Source organism: Pteropus medius, unplaced genomic scaffold, assembly GCF_902729225.1.
Source record: "Pteropus medius unplaced genomic scaffold, Ma_sr-lr_union100, whole genome shotgun sequence".
Taxonomy (NCBI): Eukaryota; Metazoa; Chordata; class Mammalia; order Chiroptera; family Pteropodidae; genus Pteropus; species Pteropus medius.
Genome location: NW_024346667.1, coordinates 4,146,377 through 4,172,622, shown reverse-complemented (window position 1 = coordinate 4,172,622; position 26,246 = coordinate 4,146,377). Strand labels below are relative to the sequence as shown.

Sequence of the window (26,246 nt, the reverse complement as noted above, 5' to 3'; positions counted from 1 at the left end):
TTCAATTGTTTTTTGCTTCTATGTATAAAAAAAGCATTTGTTTTTCACAGTAAGTTCTATTTTCATCTTTTCATGTGTCGAAGGACCAACAAACTGTTTCTAAAAACAAAGAAGTGTAGAAGGGCATGGAGCTTCTCACCCTTGCCAAATTGGCTCGAAGGGGTCACAGTTGTCCAGGTAATTGAAGCGAATGATATCGGTTGGATGCTTGTCGGAGGACCGCCAGGGTGGGAGTTCTTTCTCCCCTGGGTGATTCTTCTTTCTTAAAGAGGAAGAGGAGCGGAAAGCTGATGAAGGAGACTGTTTTTCCTCTGGAGAACTGCCTGGAACTGGTTGAACATCAGCAATCACAAGCCCATTTTTGGGAGGTGTCTGGAAGAAGAAAATTAATTATCTCTCTTCTTAACACACTGTAATAATAACAACGACAACAAAACAAAGAAAATCATCACCATCATCATCACCACAATGGCAATAAGAATGGTGACATTGATTATAGCAGCCACCAACCCAGGAGTACTTGCTAGTGCCAGGCACTGTCTCAGGAAGTTTTCATGCATTATTTTATTTAACCTTTATGATAACTCTAAGAAGTAATCATTACTACTCCCGTTTTACAAGAGAGGAAACTGAAGAAAGGATAAACCAATAATTGGCCCACTACTAAAGAAATAGTAAGACACAGGGTAAGAATTCGAATCTAGGACTGACTTGTTTCAAGTTCACACACTGAACCTTTCTACTGCACTATTGTATAGTTTTTCCACAATTGCAGTTAATTTATCCATAAAACGGATACATTCAAAAAGTAAAAAGTACTCCAGTCTTAATTACCTATAACCCATAGAGACAATTTCAAGTTACATAGGGGTAGATTATAGATTTTATCAATTATTGAAACTTCATCTGCGCCCCCCCCAAATACTTTTGCTTTACTTTCACATATTCAAAGTCTATTTTTTAGATGTGAAATTCATGAGGTTTTTATGTGGTTGTAGCTTAAGGGAAATGGTATTGGAATGTTGAAAAGCCATTAAAGGCTTAATTTTTGTTCTTAAGGAGATTAGGGAAGCTTTGCTTGGTGAATTGGTTTGCTTGAATTGCTTGTGAAAATTAAGACATTCCCCAGTCCCTCCAAGCAGAATCAATTTCTTATACTTGTTTCAATTGCTCTTTGTATATATTTCTATTGCAGAATAGCACTTAATATTAAGTATTGTAACTATTTGTTTGTCCGTGTCCTAGGCCACTAGACTAGGCTCTAATGGTTAGGATCATTATACTCTTAGCATCCAGCACATAACAGTTTTTAAAAATTTTTGCTTATTTCATGAATGATTGTAATCTGGTAGATTAAGAAGACATTTTATATTTATATAACTGACAGCTTACTATTTATTGGTTTAGTACCGAATATTTTATGCAGGTCTCATTTAGAATGGACATTTGTTTCTCTGAGCTTATACTACATGAAGTCTGCTTTTGCTGGAGGAGGTCTTGTTTAATACCAATGGGAATAAATAATATATGATAATTAAAATCAATTACAGAGGGAAATTCAGGCATAAATACCAGTAACTATATATAAACATCATTAATTCTGAAAATGATGAAATGGTTGACACTTTAACAAAACAGGTAATGAAAACTGTGATGACTTTTCCATATTATGTAAACAAAATTTTTGTTCACCTAAAGTCATTCTGAGAATTTAAAAAATCATGAATGAATGTTGTTTTTTGTTAAATGCTTGTTTATATACTGAAATCATCACGTTTTTCTCTTTTATTCTGTAAATTATATCAATTGATTTTTGAATATTATTCCAACCTTATTCTCCTTGAATACATTCCACTTGTTCATCATGTGTTATTCTTTTTTTTTATATAGTATTGGATTTAATTTGCTAATATTTTTTAAAGAATTTTTATGTCTGTGTTCATGAGGGACATTGGTCTGTGGTTTTGCTTTGTTTTCTTATAATTTTTTTTTTTTTTTTTTTTTTTTAGGCGAGGCAACCCTTGGTTGACCTCAAAGATTGCAAGGACTTTGTCAGTTTATGATCCCTTATTTTTTAAGCCTACAGCACCTGGTTTTCCTAGGTGGTCTCCCATCCAAGTACTAACCAGGCCTGACCCTGCTTAGCTTCCGAGATCAGACAGGATTGGGCTTATTCAGGGTAGCATGGCCATAGACTCTTGTAAAATCTTTATCTGGTTTTGGTATAAAGATAATAAGTTGGAAAGTGTTACTTCTTCCTATATTTTCTGAAAGGGTTTATGTAGAATTTGTATTTCTTCCTTAAATGTGTGATAGAATTCAACGATGGATTTATCTGGGTCTGGAGTTTTGTGAAAAGTGTTAAAATTAAGAATTCAATTTTTAAAATTAAGAATTCAATTTTTAAATTGATATTTATTCCTGTTTTCTATTTCTTATTGAGACTGTTTTTGTAATTTGTGGTTGTTCATTTCATCTAGGTTGTTGAATTCAGGGACGTGGAATTGTTCGTAGCATTCTCTCATCATCCTACTGACTACTGGATCGTTAGTGATGTCCCCCTCTTTTACCTGTTACTAGTAATAGGGTTTTCCCTCTTTTTTTTCCTGGATCAGTATAGCTAGAAACATCAATTTTATTTATGTTTTCAAAGAAGCAGCTTTGGTGTTTCATTGATTTTTCTCTACTGTTTAACCATTTTCAATTTCATCGATCTCAGCTCTATTATTTCTTCCTTCAATTACTTTGGTTTTAACTTACTTTTTTTTTTTTCTAGATGACAGCTTTTTGAGATATGTTTTTTGTTTTTTGGAGTAGATAGTATAGCCTTACAGTTATAAAAATCATTCTGGTTCAGCCCTCTCATTTAAGGTTGGGGTAACCAGTATTAACCACTACCATCTGTTCATATAATGCTTTCATGCCAGGTACAGGTATTGGGGGGAAGGGAGATGGTGATGGTGTTTGAGGGAAGGTAAATTATGCTCTACTCTATGTGTTGTGGCTGCTTGTGTTCTGCATCATTGGAGCAACCTCACAGGGAATTACACAAATTATTCAAGTATGTATAGTGATGACAGTTGACTTTAAAACCTTAGTCAGATTATTTTGTTAACCTTAGTTCAGATGGCTTTATAACCTTGGTCTTTCTGACTATGAAAGAGACTTAGATCTACTTCTTTTCTTTAACCAATAAATTTAAGGTTATTATTTGATTTTATTAACCTTTGTCTTCCTAATTTAGCTCTATTTATTTAACAGAAAAACTCAAATTTAATATAACAAAAATTTATACAGAATTTTAATACTAAGCAAAGAGGTAGAAATTTTCTTGCTTCAGAACTATTCATTATTTTAAAATGTAGTTATGAATAAATATTTTGTGGAAAAAGTTATTGCTGAAGACAAAGCATTGAAGTCAGTTTAACATAATACTCAAAACCTTTCTTCATTCTACAAATTGGTTAATCATTTTTACTCCTCTGCCCCAGAACAGGCCAAGCTTCAGCTATTAAATGCCATTCCTGCCCACAACAGAGAATGAGAGTCAAAAAAAGCTTTTGAGAACAGAAGTCATAGCTAAGGTAATTTTTAAAATAACTTTTCCATCACTGCAGTTTAAAAAATTTTTTAAAGAAAATCTCATGGAGCACACCAATTACTGATATCAGAACGACTAGCTTTATCATTGCAATTGTAACAATATTAATTATGCATAGTTAAGTACTGCATTAAATGTGATGGATTCTACTTTCACAAAACACAATAAAACCCAACCTAAATGAGCAAGTTAGGAGTTGACTATTCATATTTCAAAAGGATTCTTCAATTTTAAAAGGATTCACTGCAGCTTTTGCATAGATTATGGTACCCCTGTGGTTTTAAAAATCATTTAAAAATTTAATTTACACATAATTTTCCAGGAACTCATTTATCGTACAAGACGATGCACAACTCTGCACATGTATAGATCATGCCATGGAGAAAAGGCTCATAAAAATTCCTCGTAAGTTATCTAATTAACTGTGACTATAAGAATAAATATAACATTGGTTATAATACATAGAAAGCTCCTAGAAAAAATATTCTTGTATTATTTACTTTTTATGACTACATATAAATGCTTTACATTACTAGTTTCTAGCATAAAAAGAACTTTAATATGTCTATTATGCCCTTCCCTAAATACTAATTTACTGGAAAATTTTTCTTTATAAATGATACAAAATTAAAGTTCAGCTGACCTGGAAGAATCAGAGAAATTTAAATTAGTAAAGTGAAACTTGATGACCCACACATAACAAATACTGGACATTACCCACAGAGTCCCAGTATCAGAACTGTTTGGCGTGTGAGTCAGAGATATAACATCCAGGACCTGGACAGAGTGAGGCGCTCCACAGTCCTACCCTCCTGGGTGAAACTGTGGTTTGGGAGTGTCACATGAGGGCTCTCAAGTAACATGGATATCTTGAAAATGGCAGTCAAATTCTAAGAAAAGGAGAATTTGAAGTCATAGTATACTTCCTTTGAACCAACTCTCTTCCCCAAGGTGAAGTGAGATCATTTAGTATTAGTTCTAGAATTCCCAAATAGCTGATGTTTGTAAGTTTGTTGCTTTTTGCCGCAAATTTACCTTAGGCTTGGTAACATGAAGTTCTTTCACCTTTTGAATGTAGTGCTTCTTCCATATACCCTGCTCAAAGGGAGTTGGAGAGAAGCTGATGTACCAGTTAAACCGTAAACATTTGAGCATCCAGAGCTGATCCAGCTCAGTTAAGTTCTTCCAGTGCCAGCTCACCTGGAAAAAAATGACAAACAAACAAAAATCTACTTAGTACACATGTCCACTTTCTCTGGGTTTGAGCTATTACCCTGGACCTGAGATAACTTTTTCATTTTTTTCCCTCTAAATCACAGCTTAAATAGTTACCTCCTACCCAAAGTGCTTCCTACTCAGGCAGGAGGATTTTCTTTAAAAGATTAATTCAGACTTAGAGTCAGAGTCAACTAATATTTATTGAGCATCTATTAACCATCCTCATAGCAATCTAAGGAGGTAAGTAAAATTATTACTCTCCTATTGCAAACAAGGAAACCAAGGCTCAGATAGACTTTGAAATTTCCTGGTTCCTGAATTTCATATGAAAATTACACAAAGGTTATAGAAACTCAGGTCTGCACGTTGTTTGCTTATTTCATGGTATGCATTTTCCCTCCATTCTTGTGATTTAACTAAATAGAAATTTCATACATAGAATACAAATACTGGTACTATATGGTGTGTCTTTTGTAGCCTTTAAGATTCCATAACACACAAAGTATTTGTTCTGTACATTTCATTTTCATAATGGCCAGTCTCACACATCCAGCAAATAGTGGAGGTGACCCTATGTGTATCAATACTTACAATAATTTAGTCCACATTTTGAATAAGTCTTGCTGGAAACTAGGATCAAGTTCATATATAAAGTTGAGACTAGGGGTTCTGTGTCTTAGCTATGAGAGTTGCAAAGATGACGTCCAACTTTCAAACCCAAATTTCATCCTTGGAAAACTGGCCTCTTTTTCATTAACAAATTAACAAATTAATAATGTGAACACCAAAAATAAACAAACAAACAAACAAACAAACAAACCGAACACTCTATAATGGGCCTTGCTATACATAAATCCATTTATCTATCGCCTCTTTTCCTCCCTCCTTCCATTCAGCATGTATTGAATTCCTAATATGTTTAGCATTGTTTTATGTGCAGAAGATGAGACATGCAGGACAGAGGAGGGCACGATTGGAAGAAATAAGAGGTTCAAGAGCTTGAAGGAGGAAAAAGGTTAGAGTATCTGACAAATCCCCCAGGCAGGAACAGAAATCACATCTATTTTATTCAAGCCCAGAATGAAACAACACCAACTGTAATCCATATATGATTGATTAACCCGGAGCTCAGTGGAGAGGTGAGGTTTTTAGAGGAAGGGGATAGGGAGAAAATTTTTTCAATTCTCATTCTTTTCCTTAGATATTGTTTAGACTTGGGTATTTAAGTTGGTTTTTTTTCCCCCCCATTGTAGATGAGGTTTTTATTTGTTTTTTTTTTTTCTTTTCTTTTCTTTTCTTAAGGTAGACAGGAATGAGGAGAATTAAAGGGTAGATAGCTTTCAAAACTATAAGACACCCTCCATATCTTTTTAGCAGCTCAAGCTCATTTTAGTGCAATAAATTTATTATTCACTTTACATACAGCTAAAAAACAACTACCTGTGTCTTCCTCACAGTCCGTACTAGGAACAAATATAATGCTGAAATCTTGTAAGAGTGACATATGGTGTGCATAGATGATAGGATTAGCTATTTCAAAAAACATTTCTCTTGGGTGATAACATTCTTACTGTGGAAAACTAGGAAAATTCTGATAAGTTTAAAGAAAAACAATACTATAACCCCATCAAATCAGAGATTACCATTATTAACAACCTAGTAGAGTTCTTTTCTTCTTCTTTTTTAGGTATATATGAAACAAAACTGGAAAACTATATACAGTTTAAAATCATGCTTCCTTCATTTTAGATACCCTAGATATCCTGTTCTTCCAAACCACATTTTCTAATAGCTGCATAATAATTCATCATATAATATTCTCGTATTATTAGACATTAAGAATGCTATGCTCTTTTAAAAATTTTGTTTCATTTTTGGAATAAGTAATATGTGTATATTAATACTAAATTCAAAAATACAAAGGCGCACACAGTAAAAAGTCTGTCTGTCTGTCTGTCTGTGTCATCCCAGTCCTCCTCTAACCAATAATTTTCTTTCTCGGATGTAACCACTGTCCCCAGCTTCTTGTGCGTCATTCCAGAAATACTCCAGGCCTATATTAACAATGTGCATGTGTTCCTTATCTTTCCAAAATAATAGGACAGTTCTGCACCTTTGCTTTTTTCACTGATGATATGTCTTGGAGATTGTTGCAAATTATGTAACCAGTCCCCTAATAGTGGGCACTTCCATTGTTTCCAAACCTTTGCTATTACAAATATTCTTACACAGACATAATTTTGCATATGTTGAAATATACCGTCAGACAAATTCCAGGAAGTGAAAATGCTACGTCAAAGGGCATCTTTATTCAGTAATTTAATATTCCCAAATTGTTCTCCATGGCGGTTGCACCAATTTACCTATTGATAATATATGAAAGTTCTTGTTTCCTCACACCCTTACCAATATAGAATATTATCATTAAAAAAATATATATATATCAGTCAATCTGAATCATGAAAGATGGCATGACATAATGAGGCTAAGCATCTTACACATTTTAAAAACTTCTACCTTTCCTTCTATGAATTACTTGGTCATTTCTTTTTCTCACTTTTCTGCTGGGTTGTTGGTCATTTTTTCTTCTTCTTAATATAGATTTACAGGAGTTCTTTTATAAATAAGGGAATTAGCCCTTCATTGGTAGTATGTGTTTTCCTGTTTACTATTTGGATTTATTTATTTGCTTTTTTCTATAGAGAAAATTTTAATTTTTATAGTCAATTTAAAATCTAGCTTTCTTTATTCTTGTTTATAAAATATACACAATGAACATATATCTAATATATATAGATATACATATACACAAAATGAATAAAGCAAGATCTTAAATTGTATATTTTCTTTTAAGGCTTCTAAGTATTATAGAACACTCACAGAGGCCTCCTTTCTTATGTTTTCTTTGAGTACTTTAATGGTTTCTTTGATTTCGTATCAATCTTTTATCCTCCTAGATATTTTTTTTTGGATAGCTGTTCAATTGTCTCAACACCATTTATTGAATAATTCATCTTTCACTGAACTTATTTTCTTAAATTTAAAAACTAAAGTTAACATGCTACACATGTATGAATGCACAGTAACAGGTAATTTCTGGTATTACTAGGCTCTATGAAAAGATTCAACAAAATGATTACCAGTTTTATATCTTTATTTTTTACTGCCCTTTAACACACCATGGAATTACATGTAAGAAAATAATGGTTGGCTCCTTTTCCAAAGCCTCCGTGAACACATCTGTTCGCTCTGAACTCTTTTAGTCTCATATATTTTTGTACATATTTCATAGCACCTTATTTTGAGTTTTTCTATTTATGAATGGCCTGCACTATATAATTTAGGATTTTATTGTAGTGGTATCCTGTGCAATATAAACTACCCTGCTAATGAACCTCTTCTTCTATGTGTGTTTGTCCCCCTAAACTAGCTAATATATTTTTGTGTACTTATACTCCCCCCACTTTTGTGCACTAAATATAGTACCTATACTCTGCCCCCCTTTTGTGCACTAAATATAGTTAGACACAAAGGAGACAGGGTTAATCCAAACTATACAGACTAAACATACTGACTATCTCATCTATTTCTTGGCTTTGTCAACAGTTAAGTCCTCACTTAATGTTGATAGGTTCTGCAACTTTAAGTGAAACAAAGTATAGAAAGCAGTTTTACCATAGGTTAATTGATACAAACAAAAGTTAAGTTCCTAGGGCATCTCATCAACATTATAATGAAACAAAGTTAAAGGAAATGACTTTATTAGAGGACCTGCCGTATGTGCTTTTTCTCTCTCCTCAAGTTTCAGCGTTTTCTAGGCTGTCCTTAAAAAAACGCCCTACACTGCTTCTTTCCCTTTACCTGCGCACAACGACAAAGGCTTCGGGGGTCCAGGAAAGAAAAGATGTATAAGGATAACACTCTTGGAAGCGTGGTAGTAAAATCCAGAGCTTCTGCTGGAATTTTCTCCTGAAGCTTTCGACAGCAGAACTTTTGCTGTGACAGGGAGCAGCGTTCCAAAAGGCCTATCAGGATTCTTTTCCTTTGAGAGTCTGTCCATTTGTCAAACTGGAGTGGGGTAGGGGGGCAGGGGGTGGAGCGGAAGAAGACAAAAGAAAATAAAAAGCTCCAGGTTTAGTATGATACCAGAGATTCCATATGATGAAAAGAATGGCATAGAGAGTTTAGTAATTTATTCCTAATAAATACCATGTATTTCTTTTCCCTAATTAGTAAATTCTATATTTTGCCACCTACCTGTCCTTTCTCACATTTACATGTGTGGGCCTGGTTAAGACCTGAGTGTGTACACAGACATGCACTTGACCTCAGAACTTGCAGTTATATAAGAACAGTTAAGTTGGGAGCTGTCGATATCCATAAACTGAGAACACATATACTTATAAAATATAATTTCAAGAGAAGGCACCTGTGCAGCTCTCTCCAGAGTTTCTGTATTAGCTCACCAGTCCTAAACTCCAAGACCAGAAATAAACTTTTGCATTCATAGTTGGAGATAAGGTGTAACATGCAAATACTCCTGAGAAGGGAAGTATATTGATTGACTGAAAGTCCCACTATGTAAATGACGGGTGTGATAGGAGAGGAAATATTGATAGGAGGACCTGGAAAAGAAGAGTGCCAGAGAAACGAGGTAGATACCGAAATAATCTGGGGCATGCCAAACAAAAGCTTTGGTTACTTCACAATTTTCCCCAGACATAATCCTAAAACAGACTGATCAAAATTAAGAACTTGGGGGCTGGCCAAAACCCAAGAAAAGGCTCTATGGGAATATCTACCAGCTGAATAAGCCACGTCACCAGAGTCTAAACCTCTCTTCTTCTTTAGCCCATTAAACAGGGAAGTTTGGGACTACTTGTATTTTGTATACTAATGCACTACGCATTTAGATATTTATTAGTTATTATAAAGTAATCAGAAATTTATAATGAACTTTAGTTATGATCATAAAATACACTAACTACCTAAAAAGGCATATAAAGCAAAAATGTATTGTGTACAAGCCTTATGACAAATCAGCTTCATTATAGTCATACAATGTATTTTTTTAATTAGTAGGAATACGTCTTGATTAAAACTATTCACTATTCAATGACCCAGGAATCTCACTTGGGAGACTATAAGTCAAGAGGGGGGAAAAATTTCAAAATGAATAAAAACACCAAAATCCTTAACTTACAAGTAAATGAGAAAAAATGTATTCATGTGTGAGTGTTTTCTGATTTCTCCTATCCCTATTTCTACACAATCCATATCTTCAAATATCAGAAAAGGTGACTTCCTTTCTTTTGTGATGGATTATTAAAATGAATCGAGAAAAGCCAGAACAGAATGGCTAGGACCAGGTGAAGGACCAGGCCCAAGAAGATGCATTGATCTATAAGATAAAGAGCCATGGGGAGGTGTGAGAAGACAGAAAAGCTGTGGGGTTTTGGCTTGTTGGGAGTTTGGGGGTTCAGACAGCCATCGCCTGAGCAGTTCTAGAGTGTGAGAGAACCGAGGAATGAAGGAATGAGATTGAGAAGTATTAAGAGTTTTAAATTGGCTCCTCCGTTATTTTTCTTTGAGACACAAAATGAAAATTGGAATTTATTTTTTAAATTACTGCTATGTAGCTCTGTAGAAACTCAGCTACCCAGGGACCCAGGATGATTACGATTACCAAAAAAAAATTCCCTGAGATGTTACTGTCACTGCAAGAAATCAGAAATAACCCAAAATGTCTAACAGTAGGGGATCAGTTAAGCAAACTATAATAGATCAACATGGTAAGAGAAAGTGTGGCATTATGTTGATGGTGGACTTGGGAATGAGACTATTGGGAGTCTTACTGACAATATTCTATTATTTCTAATACTCATTAGAAATAAATTACTAAATCCCAGCTCCACCACTAACAACCTCTCTCAGTCTTAATTTCCTCATTTATATATTAAGAATAATTATATGCACATTGTAGGGTTGTTTTGAGGAGTAAATAAAAGAATATATGTATAAAATTCCTTATAGACTGCATGACTCATTGTAGATATGGCAACTATTACTATAAATGATCACAGTGAAGTTAAAATAATAAATATGTGGGTTAAATCAAAGTGAAAAGAATATATATGCAAACAAACAGAAAAGCATAAAATTACTATGTTTGTACATTGACAAGGATGGCAAATACATTGAGAATGATTGAGGTTAGCTCATCTACTTCACTGGGCTCAGATTAAAAAAGGAATGATTTAAAATGAATATAAAAGAACATTGGGATTATAAAATGCTGAAGAAATCTATAAAAGAAAACATTAAAACATTTTTCTTTAGGGATTAAAAAGATAATTATATTGGTTTCTCATTTTCCTAATTACAATGATCAAAGGTAATTTAAATTTGGCTTTGATAGGTGTTCTTTGCCTCAAGAGATTTTCCTTTCTAATTGTGTTTGTGTAGGTTAATAGAAAATTAATTTGCATTCCTTGAGCTCCTACCAATTGAATAGGATGACTCAGAAGAATGCATAATAGTTGGGGAAAATCTCTTTGGCATTTAAGAGATGCTAGGAACAATACAAAAAGTAAATAATCCACGGAAGAGTCAACTGTGCAGGAATTTGATAATCTTCTGCATCTCACCCAGCATCTCTCAAGTAAAAACACCCTTAACATAGTAGTCAGGGATCCAATGTGTGAGACTGGGGAGCAGCTAGGATCATTCTCCTATCTTGGTTTCATGTACGGTATCTCACTTCATAGTTCGTTTTTCACATTACATTACATCATATCATATTTATAATATATTTAAAATCATTTTAATTCTTTTAAATAGGGTTTTCTTGACTCAATAGAGTTGTGAAAATCGTATTTTCAGAGTAGTTATCGCAAGGATTTTTGCTGCAGGTCCAGGAAGTGAGGACAGTTGCTAGAGCCATCAGGTTCCACTCATCTCACATGGAATGGCAAGGAAAAGCTCATGGGGCAGTGAGGGACAAGATAAAGAGGGGGGCTTGATATTTTCTGCTTATTGGTTATATTATTTTAATCTGGTTGAGTTTCTGAGTCCTATTGTCAAAAACTTAATTTCACAATTAAATTGTTTTAAGTTTCAAATTGGTACATATAGAATTAAATATGAAAATCCTCCTTATCAAATCTCATTCTATTCTCCAGAAATAACCACTGCTCTCAGTTTGACGTTCATGCATTTCTATGCATTTACATACACATATGTCCATTAATAGGGAAGCAGTCAGATATATTAGAGTATACCCATCCTATGGAATACTACACAGCAGTTTAAAAAACAAACAAAATATAGCCATAAATGTCCTGATACGTAATGAACTCCAGAGCATAGTATTTTCTCATTCATTCATGGTAGGATGGATATGCCATGATCTGTTTACTCAATTTATTATTGATAACATTTAGGTGTTTCCAATACAAAAACAAACAAACAAACAAACAAACCCCACAGAAACAAAAACCAAAACCAAAAACTGCAATATCCTGGAACACGTCTTTTCTTGTCTCCTGTGAATATTTCCCTAGCACAGATAAATAGAAGTGGGTTTATAGGTTCAAAGGATATTTGCATTTAAAAATTTAATAGATTCTGTCAAATTGCCTTTTAAAAGTCTTTATTATTTTACATTACCTCTAACTGTGTTTAAGTATATCCTCCTAGTCCCCTGTGAATCCTTACTTAACATTGGATATTATCTAGCTCTTAAATTTTTGCCACATAGACTAAAAGTGGTTTGGGAATCTCATTATTTTAATTTGTATTTCTCTAATTTTAGTGAAATAGAGCATATTTTGTGTTTATTGGCCATTTATATATTTTTGTATGTTTCTCTTTCTTTTATTAGCCCATAATTCTGTAAGGGTATTTGCATGTTTCTTATTGATTTGTAGGAGCTCTTTATATATCCCAGATATTAAGCTTTACCATACAATTTGCAAAACATTTTTCCCAGTTTCTCTTTTGAATTTTAAAGTTAAAATTAATGTTATCTTCTTTTTTCAAATTTTCTATAATATCACTATTATTTCTTTTAACAACATAGAAGGTGGGACAAAGTTTGAGATGCTTTCTTTCAACTATAATACTTCTGTTGTGTTCTGCTGATTGGGAGGCAATTGTTTTTTCTAAAAGGGATTGAAGGGCAGAGAACATTTGAGAGGTAAGAGATTAAGTAGCAGCATGGAACAGCAGAAGAGCTTTTCAGTTTCTCTTAATTATTTTGTTTGTCACCGTACAAAACATTTTGTTCAAACATTTGCACATACAGGACCATGTGCAAATGTATGAACAAAAATGACATTCTTTGGCCAAACACAAAATACTTTCAAATTGTCTATCATTGAATAGGTTTCTTTTTCTTTTCTTGTGTTTGTCACACATATGCCCACTTTCTGTTTTGCTAAAAAAGAAGTGTTTAATTGCGTAACAGTTTTTTCCCAAGAAGATGAATAGGTTTCATATTACACCTTACCTCACAATGCCCAGATTTTTTTTTAAATGACTTTATTTCTAATAATAGATTGAGCTTTAAAACCAATATTTGATCCCTGCAATGAAAATCTCAAGTAATGTTAAGTAAAAAAAAAAAATCAGTATCCTATTTCTCCTTTCTTTCTTTCTTTCTTTTTTTGGGGGGGGAACAATTGCTATTCATATGTTATCAATCTCTTACGGTGTTCATGAAACACACCAACAAAAAAATCTAAAAACTAAAATAAAGAGAAAATTAAATAAGAGTAAATTGGGCTTCATTAATGTGGCTTTCATGAAAGTATACAGACGATCTAATGAATTTAAGGAACAAGTTTGTCGTTAGGCAAGAAAGAGTACCATCTATGCATTTAGAAAATATTTGTTAAATGCCTGGTAATATCAAAGAATGTGCAACAAAGAGCACTGTAGAACCACATCTGCCCCCCTGTAGATTAGTTTATTGGAGAAGATAGATAATTAGTAATCTTTGCAAATACACATTTCTATTAGCTATGGTAAAAAATAAAATAAAGTAAACAAGATCTATTAAAAAGTTTGAAGACTGTGAGTTTTATCCAAGGTGATATTAAAAATATTTAACAACTGGCAAGGCCACCAATCAATCAACACAGACAGAAGCTGGTCAACCATGCCAAATACTGGCTGAAAATTAGCCAGTAAGTGAAATGACAGCTGGCACAAAAATAGTCATTCTAGATAACTGTCTTTTTAAGTTGTTGGCAATATATGCAAAATCAGTTTAAAAACATATATAGATTATGAGAAAAACTCAGCTAGATTAAAATTTGGGGGTCTTTTAAATTTCTTAATCTTTAGTAAACTTATTTTATAAAGCTTTATTATTATTTTGAATAAGCAATACATTCACATGATTAAAAAATATCAAAAGATATGAAAGGCTAGTCAGCTAAAAGAGTCTCTTTTACTCTGTCCCAGACTCACAGTTCTTCTCCCTGGAGGAAACCGGTATTGTCCAGCTTTTCTCGTGAATCCTTCCAGAGACATTATGGATATGAAGTTTTTTAAACTTAAGTTAAAAAATATCCTTACACTGAAGCTTATAGACAGTACAGAAAATAATGGGTGGCCGATTAAGAAATAGTACTTAGTGTTAGTGCAATAGACTGAATGTTTATGTCTTCGCAAAATTCGTATGTTGAAACCTAACCCCTAAGGTGACAGTATTAGGAGATGGGGCCTTTGAGAGGTGATCAAGTCATAAGGGTAGAGCCCTCATGAATGGGATTAGTGTCTTTATAAAAGAGACCCTAGAGAGATTAATTCCTCACCCTTTCTGCCATGTGAGGGTGCGGTGAAAAGTTGTCTTATGAACCAGAAAAAGGATATCACCAGACATCGAATCTGCCAACACCTTGATCTTGGACTTCCTAGCCTTTAGAACTATGAGAAATTTCTGTTTATAAGTCACTCAGTCTATGTATTTTGTTATAACAGCCTGTATGGACTAAGGCACTTAGGAAAACGAGTTTCAGTAACTCACAGGAAATGTCATTCTGTCTGCTGTTACACTCTGGGTCAAAGATGCTCCCTTAAGGAAGAAGGCTTTGACTGTATGCTTTTAAAGATGGAATATTTCAAGTTTATTACATATATCAAGAGTTAAAGAAATCCAAGTATAGTTTTTTAAAGTAATCCTCATTTATTTTTCAATGAGATATAATTCACATGCCATAAAATTCAGCATTTTAAGTGTACAATTCAATTGTTTTTAGTATATTTACAAGGTTGTATAGCTATCACTATCTAATTCCAGAACATTTTCATTACCCCAAAAAGAAATCCCACAGCCATTACAGTCAATCCTTCTTCCTCTTGTTCTCCAGTCCCTGAAAACCACAAATCTATTTTCTGTCTCTATGGATTTGCCTATTCTGGACACTTTATATCAATGGAGTCATATAATATGGTGGCCTCTGTTTCTTTCATTTAGCATATCATTTTCAAATTCATCTATGTTTTACCATGTATCAGAACTTTATTGCTTTTTCTCACCCTTGCTTTCTAAAAAAAAAAATTGGTAAAATATATATAACATAAAATTTACCATTTTGACCATTATTAAGTGTAAAGTTTCATACATTCACATTGTTGTGCAACCATCACAGCCATCCATCTGCAAAACTTTTTCAGCAACTGAAAGTGAAACTCTGTACTCCTTAAACAATAACTCTCCATCCTTTGGTAACCTCTGTTCTGCTTTCTGTCTCTATGAATTTGACTACCCTAGGTACCTCATAAAAGTGGAATCATACAACATTTGTCCTTTTGTGTCTGGCTTATTTCACTTAGCATATTGCCTTCAAAGTTCATCCATGCTGTAGCTTGTATCAGAATTTCCTTCTTTTTTTTAAGGATGAATGATCTTCCATTGTATGGATTTACTACATTTTGCTTATGCATTCATCAGTTAGTTGATGGATTTCTAGGTGTTTATAATTTTTGACTATTATGAATAATGCTGCTATGAACATTTATGTACAAGTTTTTGCATGATCATGTTTTCAATTCTTCTGGAGAGTAGAGTCTATTAGGTGGGACTGTAGAGGACTTTGATGAGTAATAAACATTGCTGAGAGGGATACTTCGATCACAATCCAGGGATGGACAATGGCCAGTGGGACTCAGTGTCTCCTTTGAGGAAAGAGTGAGAAAGTTTTCATTTGTATAAAGGATAGTTGTATCTTGTTAGATAAAAGCTTGAACTTGTTATTGTAACAACTTGTAGAAGGGTGTATATAAATGCTAAGTAGCCTAATGGAAGAACTGTGCTGGTTACTAAGCTATTGTCTCTTAGATCCAAACCTACCTTTCTGTATTCTACCTTGAGTATAGAAGCCTGGGGCTCTCTCTACCAACCACATTCTTCCTTTGACAACTGAGTAGATGATGCCAATGCGGAGGGCAGCACTGGAGGGAAAATGAGGCGGAAGAGCTTTATTCTTTTGTGTCCTTGCTGTTCCTAGCAGTATCACCCTCCCTCTTCACCATGGCAGTAGCTGGTGATTCCAGTAGTGAATGTTTTCCACACACCCAGAACCATTGCACTTCCTCAAATATATCAGAATCGGCTGGCTGTCATCTGCTTTATTCCTTAGAAGTCTGGGTCCCCGACAGGGCTTGTCCCAGCTCCACAGGGTCCTTTCTCTGAGCTCCTGAGGTAACAGTAAAGCTGGTAGAAGCTATTTCCTGCAGCACTGTCTCTGTGGTATCTGTGTTCCCTTTTTATCCTTTCTGTTTTCCAGAATTTATTAAATTTAATTATGTCTGTTAAATAACCAGTATGATTTCTGTTTTCCTGAGTGGACCTTGATACAGAAAGTACCAAACTATGAACAATCACTCATTGCCTTTTATCCAAACTGAATTCATTGGGCTCTATGATAACACAACCTAATGTAGAAGTATATTTAAAATGGTTACCCATTTTCCAAGCAGAGCTCTTCTTTCTTCGAATACCTACAATAAATAAAAAAGAATAGAATGATTTCATATTTAATGGCTGAAATACCCATTATGAGAAAGACATCGTTGAAGTATGAAGAAGTAAATATTAAGTCTTTTCATTGTATCAGTTGGGTATAAAAAGACAGATTTCATTCCTGAGAAGGTACTTTACTTATTTTTAACTTGGGCAAGTTATCCTTTTGTAGTTTTCCTATGTGGAATAACTCATCATAAAAAAGAAGTAGTTTTTTTAAAGGCAAGAAAAGAATAGAATTGTAAAGTGAAATCAACTTTAGAATTTGAAGAGATGAAAAATGACAAAGGAAAAGCAGGAAAATGAAGATCCTCTCCCCAAATATTTCAATATCAGTAGTATGATAACTTGTGAAATTTATGAAAGAACAGCTGTTTTTATATTTCAGTATGTATACATGTCAGTGGGTATACATGTACTTATATGTTTGTAGGATTAGAAATTTGTATATATGTACCTTTGGGCTTACAACTCAGTGTTTATCTGTATAGGTTTGTTGTTATACACTATTTAGGACAGAAACTATGTCTTACTCATCTTCACATCTCCAGTGTAAAGTGCTGTACATGTAACATCACAGATACTCATGTTTGCTGGATTGAATAAATGTGGTTGGGATAATGAATATCCTTATAGATATATCAGTACAATGTGAGTCGTTTATATATTGGTGTAGAAGTGCTTTTCTGAGTATCAGTCATATGTGTATTTCAACGAGTGAGGAAGAGAAAACTAACATCAGAATGTTTGGCAGAGGAAGGAGTTATGGAGAGAGGAAGCAAGAGAAAGTAATGAACAGATGTGAATATCTCTCTTCCTCCCACACGTACACTCTGTCAGCTTTCAAAATTAGAACCAATGTTTTTCCCTTCTTTTTAGCACTACTAAATTCTCTAGCACTGCAAGAATGTTCCTACTTGGAAAGTAGCTCAGGCCTATTTCTTCCCTTTTTGTGGAGGAGGATGAGGAGCTGGTTTTGTGCTTCTAACAGACAATGTTTTCCTTCCTTTTTTAGACTCTCAAACTCTAGTTTCAAAGGTATTACAAAATGGGGATTGAAATGATTGCTTTGACAACAACCTCAAGGCCAGTGAAATGTCAGTTTTGCGTCTGGCCAGCAAATCTCATACATCACAGGTAGACAGTCTTTGCACATTAAAGAAAAAGAATGCCCTTCTCTCCTTCCTCCTAATTAACTACCACCTGGGTTACTAAGACCCTCAAGTAACAGTGACATTTAAACTCAGAATTTCTAGATAAAAATAGAAGAGAATCTAAAGAATATAGAAGATTCAAAAATCTAGATTCAAATATTTCCTGAACTCTAGCCCTCTACCTAACCAAATCCTACCATCCTCTATGGCCCACTCCAAGTCATCAGCACCAGCACTTTTCTGATGCCCAGTGATCTATCTCCTCCTAACTCACACTCCACTTACAGCCCACACTCTACTTGATTTCTATACGGTTTGTTATGGCTCTCTAGTCATATCTGTTCATTTTATTTTCCCACGGAGGTTACAACTACTTTCTCTACACACTCCATAGGTTCCAATTCAGGCCCTCGATAAACCCCTAGTGACTGAACAACAGCAACAAAAAAACTTCCAAAGTAATAGAATTTTAGAGCTAAAAGAAAGCCTAAAGGCTTTGTTTGGGGGGGCTCAATTTCCTCATTTTAGAAAGGACAAGCAGAGGCCCAAAAGGATTATACTTACAGATTTTTAAAAATCACTGGTTACAGATTGTGTGTTCAGCTTAACTTTGTACTTGATTCCTCACTAGAACCTTGATCTTCCCTATCCTGACTTCCAGCTGCACATTCTTAATGAACTACTGCCCATGCTTTGGCCTTACAGTGGGAGAAGACAAGGTTGGATCCCAAGACCACAACCTCCTTTCAAAAGGAGGATGGGATAATCATCATGGTAGCCAATGACAATATGAAGCACTGGAAACAAAGGGGCACTGACTTGAAGGGGAGAGGGGAATCAGCAAGAAGGTAGCAGGAAAGGAGTAGGGTAGGAGGTGGGGAATATTATTCAGGCTAATGACCAGTCTAAGCAGAGTCCGAGTGACAATAGAGAAAATAAACTTAGCCAACAATCCTTCATTTGCATGAAAGAATTGCATTTTGTAGTTCTGGCCTTTATAAACCCCGCTTTTCCTTGCTCTCTCCAAAGTACAAGTTGAGTTGCTACTTGAATCTGTGTCTCTCGGATTGCAACCCTTTCACTCAAAGAAATGCTTTTTGTTCCAGAGTGTTACTCAGTCTAAAACAACATTCTTTAAAGGGCCAACAACCAAGTTTAAGTAGAGTCCAAGCAAATCCAGTTTTTTACCAAAGGACATCTGGACCCAAGTAGAAACTGATGGGAATGAAGAGGGAAGGGAGAAACACTAGACGAACTCAGATCTAGTTCAGACTCTACTCTTGACAAGAAATATAATTTGGGACAAATTATTTAATTGTCAGGTCCTCAGTTAGACTTAGAATCTTAGATTCTCTGGTTTGAAGCAAGTCTTCATTTCAAAGATCTGTAGTCTTGTTTTTCATCATAAAGAGCTAGAAAACAAAGTATCAATTCAAAATGGAAATATTAAAATGGATCTTCTTTCCTCCAGAATGTTTATATCACTGGTTACTCAGAGCCTTCTGTTAAATCAAAATCCTACATTGTTATTTTAGTTGACACTGCAGTTACATATTTCACCATGTGACATCATCACAGTGTACGAGTAAGATATTTAGGGGCTCCTAAATTATGATTGATTAATGATAATGAGGTGCTTTTTTCAGAATGCCCTTTTAACGTGTACTGTACTACATCTGTGAACTATACTCGAAACAAAATGTTCGTTCCTTTCAATTCAAACACTAGATGAAAAGAAATCATATACTTTTAAAACATTCCTCCTCTCGAAATTCACAAGACTAGATGGAAAAGAAATACATTTATTTTCAAAGCATTCCTCCTCTCAAAATTCACCAAGCCTGAATTATTTTGAAATCTGTTACATTTGCCTATGTTGATGATGCTATTTTTATAAGCATCTGAATTTGAATTCAGTCTCTCTGCTTAAAGCCTGCTGTGAGGTTAAAATCCTGTGACTCTTATTTTTGTCTGAAATAGTTATATATATTGCACATTTTACTACCGAAGAAAGACAAAATTAAAACAAAAACAAAAAAAATGGGACCTCAAAATCGTACTGATCATTGGTGACAAATGCCTTGTTTTATTTATAAGTAATGAAATTAGTGTATGGATACTCTCTGGAAAGCTGTGTCCTTGGTATCTATAATCCCTTTCATACAGTTAGAATGTTGGATGTGGAAGAGACCTTCATGGTCATCTGTTTCAACCCACTCATTTTATAAAAGGAGGGTAGCAAAGCCCAGAGAAGGTAAGTGACTTACTCAAGTCATATGGGAAATTATTGGTACAGCTGATCTGGATGTTCCAGAATGTTCCATTCCCAAAGTTATTGTTCTTTGTTTATTTGTATTTATATTTGTTTTTAAAATTGGTTTAAAAGATGACATTTTATTGCACTGTATAAAGTAAAAAATGAAAGCTCTCTTCTAGCAGAGCCATCTCCTCCAGTGCCATCCAGCATTAGTGGTTTTCTTTGGAGGAAAACCATGATTAGTAGCTTGGTATATGCATATATATATTCTATGTTTGTGTGTGTCTATTTACATTTATACACACACACACACGTGTATAATTACACACAAAGATTTTTAAAAATAATTTTACTCCAATCTAGAACCTAGCTAAACCAAAAAAAATAACTTTTTAGAATAAAATGGAAGGTCTGAATAGCAAAATAAATATCATCTCTAGAAATTATCATTAGAGTTGACAAAAGCTATTCAAGAACCAAGAGAAGCCAATGCAATGCTTGCTGTAACACACGGCCCAGAAACCCCTCCAGGACTGAAGGACTTATTTACTCTCTCACCTGTTCGAGTGCTGCTGGCTGACAGTCTTGAGCTTGAGATCTGCCCTGTCTATGATCTTTAGGGGAGCTGTGGAGTCAATGGAGGCCTTATTGAGACTGCATCACAGCCCAGCTTCTTTCTCCACCCCAAACCTCTTCCCTTCCTCTTCCCTCCCCTTCCAGTGCTGATACCCAGAGACTTCCTCAATCAACACCCTACATGCCCGTCTCTGAGTCAGCTTCTTTAGTAACCCAACATGTAACAGGCCAACAGGCAATTGAGATATATTTTTCCCCCCATAGCTCCTAAATCGCTTAAGATTTCTAATTTTTTGAAGAAAAATTCTGCAAATCAAGGCATCCAACACATACATATTTCAATTCAAGTCATTTTTTCACATGTGTGTAAAACCTTCTCCATTCTATGCGAAAACAGATTTCAAAACTAAACACTGAGGTTTTTTGGGGGAAAGCAAAGAAGCTGTTATATAAACTGTTGGAGAACTAAGAGCATTGCAAACAGGTGATCAATAAATAATTGTTGAGCTGCATAATAAAGACTTTCAACAGACCTGTGTTGTTTATGACTAGACGAAAGCTGATTTTTTTTTTTCTTTCTCTGCCTTTCCTTTCCTGGTCCCTCATTTTTTTCCAGACATACTCTTCTTTTCTCATTTCCTTTATTTTTTTCCTCCTTAGTCTCTCTCCCTTTTATTTCTCACTATTCCTATTGCTACACTGGCTCACTCCCAAAATCGCTCATTTCACATCAGAGGAGTAAAACGGGAAAGTACTGAGCAGGAGGGGTCAGGATTGGTGCTCCAGCTTTGCCAAAGTGATGAGCATATCTGTTTGGTTCAGAGAGGCAAAGGGTCAAATCTAGGCTAAGGAAGGAGGGATATAGGGAAAAAATGGTGAGAGTCAATGGAGAAGGTCCCAGGGAGTATAGTGAACTCTGACTCCATTTCTTGTGCCTCAGGAACCATATAAGGCACTGGAGACACAGGGAGAAAAGACAGAATCTCAACTCTTAACACATTAGAGTCAAGTGGGAAAACTAGTAAATGGTGATGAGAGCAAAACAAAACAAAACAAAACAAAACAAAACAAAAAAAAACAAAACCAAAACCAAAAACAAACAAACAAGCAAAAAAAAAACAAGCAGAAGGAGGCTTCCCATTTGAGTTGATTCTATAGGAGGCAATGAGGAGAGCATTGGAAAGGTGTTGAGGTGTGAGAAAGAATGGCTCTTCTGGGGGCCACTTAGTTGGCTTGGATATAGGATGAGAAGAAGCATTGGTAGTGCTTGGAACTAGGAACCTGGCAGAGGTCAACACGTGAAGGGTCCTCAATGTTATGCATGGGGGTTTGGAATTTACTCTTTGGCGTAGGGCCATTATCGGTTTTATATAATAGGATTAGATTGATATTTTAGAAAGATCATTCTGGGACTAGAATAGAGGATGGATTGGTAGGGATAGGGGCACTGGAACCAGTTAGGGGATTACTGCAATGCACCAGGCAAAGGGTGATTAGGGTGTGAACTGAGAATGTAGAACTGGAGGTATATGGAGAAAAGGGACTCAGATGAAGAGCTCTAGGAGAAAGACTCCTAGAACTTGAAAATGAATTAAATGTGGAGGAGAGAGGGTGCTGGGAGATACTCCTCCCTGGACCTGTAACATTCCCAAATGTCTTGGAATACCAGGAATGCAAGGCCCCGACTGCTCTATTCTTGGGCAATTTCTCCAAGTTGTTTGCAGCAAGGTGACCTTGAGCAATGAGGCCCTTCCTATCTTCCTTTGGGACCAAGAGCAGATTTGCTTACTGCTTACTATAAAACCAATGGATTCCCTGGGCTCATAGTTCCTCAGCTGTGATACAAACCCATGATGTATGCGGTATTTATCTGGGACCTTTGCATCACTCCTGTGGGACAAGGTGGACAAGGAGAATCAATACAAACATGATGTTCATACTGCTTGCTGCTCCGTGAATAATACAGTTCTTTGTCTCTGACCCAAGAATCTTGTGTCTTTTACTGTGAAACTGTAGTGTCTTCAATGCCATAAGTAACAGGCTAAGTTATTAACTAGTAAATTAGGGAAAATCAAATCCTAGACCTGACAAGGAGAAGAAAGATTTCTGGCCTGAGTGACTTGGTGTAAAGTGGTGTCTTTCCCTGGGGGAGGAACTGGTGTGTATGAGCAAGATAATGAGGTCAGTTTTATTGATGTTGACTGTATATTACTGCCACTAGGTGTGGTCCTTCTAATAGGTATAGTTGACCCTTAGAAATAGAAGGGATTTGACTGTCAACTCGCTGCACAGTCAAAAATCCACATATAAGTGCAGTTTAAACCTGTGTTGTTCAGGGGTCAAGCGAATTGATAACAGTAACTCACAGATCGGTTGGTAAATTCTGCCCCTAACTGAAGCAGGAACAGAAATCCCCAGAGGCTAGCCAATCTCGCACCCCAGCATGATACTCAGCTTCCCATCCTTGCAATCCTTTATAGGTATATTTTACCAGTGCCATCCAGAATGCAGGTGGGACATCAATTTTTTAGGAGAACATGAGGCTTGTAATCAGATGAGATTTTTTCATTTTGTTTATTTGGTTAAATGTGCAGCATTATCCAGTAACTGCAACTCTAGCAAGAAAATCTGTTTTTTTTTTTTTGAAATCTGACTATCATCTTCTCTCTCATCCTGGTAGTTCTAGCAGAGAACCAGTGATTGAAGAAAAAAAAGGTATTTGGGGTAAGAAAGAGGAGGAATGACAGTGGAGGAAAAAACAAATCTAAGACATTTTCATCACAGGTAGGGACTCTGTGTCTATTGCCAGCCTTGCCCATATAGTGAGGGCTCAATATAAGTTTTTGCAAAAATCCTTTTTTTTTCATGTTACACAATCCTACACAATTTCTGTTCATATTCTGATAACCAAAATTTTACATTTTTTTTTCTTTAAGGCATGGATGCAACTGATAAAATAGCTTTGATCACTTACTTGGTCATTCAAAAGCTGATGGTTTAAGGGTGTCCAGGTACTCATCTTTGTCTGCATTTTGGGACCATCTGTGCTTTTTGGAGGTGCAAATGCCATCATGAAATAACTGGATATTCTTCCATAAGAAAAACTATACCTATCAGAAGAAATGAATAATATAATCTTTAGAATGCTAAAAATACTAGTACTGCAGAATCTTTTAGTATGTTGAGAGAGGGAATTGGGGGAAAGAACATTTATTGGGAGCACTTTATATATCAGGTACTTTATATGCCCAATTGAAGCTCATAACAATCTGGTGAGGTGGTAGGTTTTAGCTCATTTTGTAGGTAAAGAAAATGAAACTCATTGAATTACATGCCCAAGGTTTCATAGACAGTGGTAGAATTGGAAATCAGATACAGGTCTATTTAACTCTATTTTCACTGGACCACAGAAGGAAATCTAGAATCACTCCTTGGCGGAAATAAGTATTTTACTTTATAAAATCATAGTGCGACATAAAACACTCCTTGTCCTTTGTCTTTCTTCCTCTCCTCGTAACATTCTGACATCTAAGTAATGAAGGTTCTAGCTTGATACTATATTTAAAAAGTAGAACGATATAATGTAAAAAGCTAAGTCTTTAGAGATGAACAGATTTGGGCTTATTGGGGGAAATGTGTAGTTTTTAGATACCCACTATATGTCTGCCTTCATTCGATTATAGCATTATAATTTCCATGATGAATTACTTTCTCCCCATTGTTCAGAGTTTGTTGGGTTGGTTAATCAAGGTGGCCTCTCCTTCCCTGGCCAAGAGGTGGTCACGAGACTGAGTTAGGCCAGTTAGATTGACACTGACTTATCCTTACTTTACAGCTAAGGTGGTCATTAAAAGTAGCACTGATCCTGTTAGGTTGCTCCTGCCGCCTCACCCCTCAGAAGCCTCTAGTTATTTCTTGTCCATTTTGTGAGCCCCCCGATATCCTTGCAATAAATTTCCTCTTTTGCTTGTATTAGCTAGAATCTATTTCTGTTGTTTACAACCAATTTTTTTTTTTTTTTTACTTCATACATGTTTGATCCTGGCTCTAAAACTTAGCAGCTGTATAACTTTTTGCAAGTTATTTAATCTATCTAAGCTTCAGTTTCCTCATTTGAAAAATACAAATGTATGTAGCTACCCTCAACTGCTGTTGTGAAGATTAGAGAATAAGGGTCCTGCAGACTGCCTGTCAGACAGGTGGCCTCGATAAGTAGTAACTTCCTTGCAGCCTTTCTTAGAACTTCCTGCCATTCATAGAGTTTCTCAATATCTGTCCTTCAGAGGGCTATAACAAAATATCTTTAAGGTGGAAAATATTTAAAGCAGACTGATGGTAGCTTCAATATATGTCTTCAGTGTTTCCATCTTCCTTCCTCTCTTGAAGGTGGGTTTCATATAGGAAAGCAGTGGTGATGCCTGAGGGGACCAGGGCTTGCCTGCCTGATTTATTGGCTCCAAATATCACAACAGCAAATATTGGACATTAAAAAAAAAAAAGCATTAGTTTTTGACTGATATGAGATTCCCCCAAATGTTAGATCTAAAATCTTTGAGGCTCTCGCTTGACATGTAATATTCTCTCTCAGGTTTAAGTTATAGCTGAAGATAAAGCCAATGTTTTAAAACCTCAGTGGCATCTTTAGATAATACCTTCTTGTACTTGCCTGCTGCCACCATACCACTGGAATAAAGGGGGCTCAGATCAGCCCTCACAGTCTTCTCAGCCCCCAACAGCTAAATATCTGAGACACACACATTTAGCTAAATTGCAAAAGGGATAAGAAATTATTTCATCACAGTATTATTAACTGGCAGCTACAAAAGTACATGTGAGTAGGCAAATTATAGATACAAAGCATGGTCACTGAGTCTAGATCTGCCCAGTTAAAAATTACATATTTCTTTTGTCTGTTGTTATTTATTTACATTTGACCTTTCTTAGTAAATCAGTTGTTTTTAATTTTTTTTTTTTTTGAGGGCCAAAGAACTCTTTCAGAATATGATGAAAGCCATGAATCTTCTCCCTGGAAAAATGCATGTGAACATAAAATTTTGCCAACCTCAGGTTAAAAACTCCTGCTGTAAGCTGAGAAACTCTCTTCCCAGTTTGTATAGGAAACAAGCTAGGCAAAATTTTTGACAAATTTAGGACAAAGAAGCTATGTGGGGGCCTCTCCAAGGACCTGCACTGGTTGTTTTACTTTTTTTTGTTCCTCAGAAATAGAAATTACTTGAATTAGACTTTCTTCAAATCAACTTGAGAAAAGTTTGGTTTTCAGGAGATGGGCCTATCCAGAAGAAGCAGCCCTCTTATAGTCCTGGTGAAGCATGCAAATAGGGTGTCCTGCCCTGTCCTTTGTCATTGTCCTTTTACAATTTTTTCCTCCTCTTTCTGTTCCAGAAGATG

The 26,246-nt window shown here is 35.4% G+C and overlaps 1 protein-coding gene and 1 pseudogene across 3 annotated transcripts in view; both read right to left on the bottom strand.

The window, feature by feature from the left end:
- The window catches only part of FBXO16 (F-box protein 16), a 45,083-nt gene that overhangs the window by 17,061 nt on the left and 1,776 nt on the right, over positions 1–26,246 (bottom strand). For all 3 annotated transcript variants that reach the window (XM_039875891.1, XM_039875892.1, XM_039875893.1), the window contains exons 2-6: positions 23,812–23,947; positions 16,793–16,828; positions 8,681–8,887; positions 4,637–4,801; positions 140–372 (exon numbers count right to left, since the gene is read on the bottom strand). In XM_039875891.1, the coding sequence (XP_039731825.1) occupies positions 140–372; positions 4,637–4,801; positions 8,681–8,887; positions 16,793–16,828; positions 23,812–23,910 (740 nt within the window). In that variant the 5' untranslated portion in view covers positions 23,911–23,947. The remainder of the gene's footprint in view (positions 1–139; positions 373–4,636; positions 4,802–8,680; positions 8,888–16,792; positions 16,829–23,811; positions 23,948–26,246) is intronic.
- On the bottom strand, positions 2,078–2,196 carry LOC120613670 (uncharacterized; annotated as a pseudogene).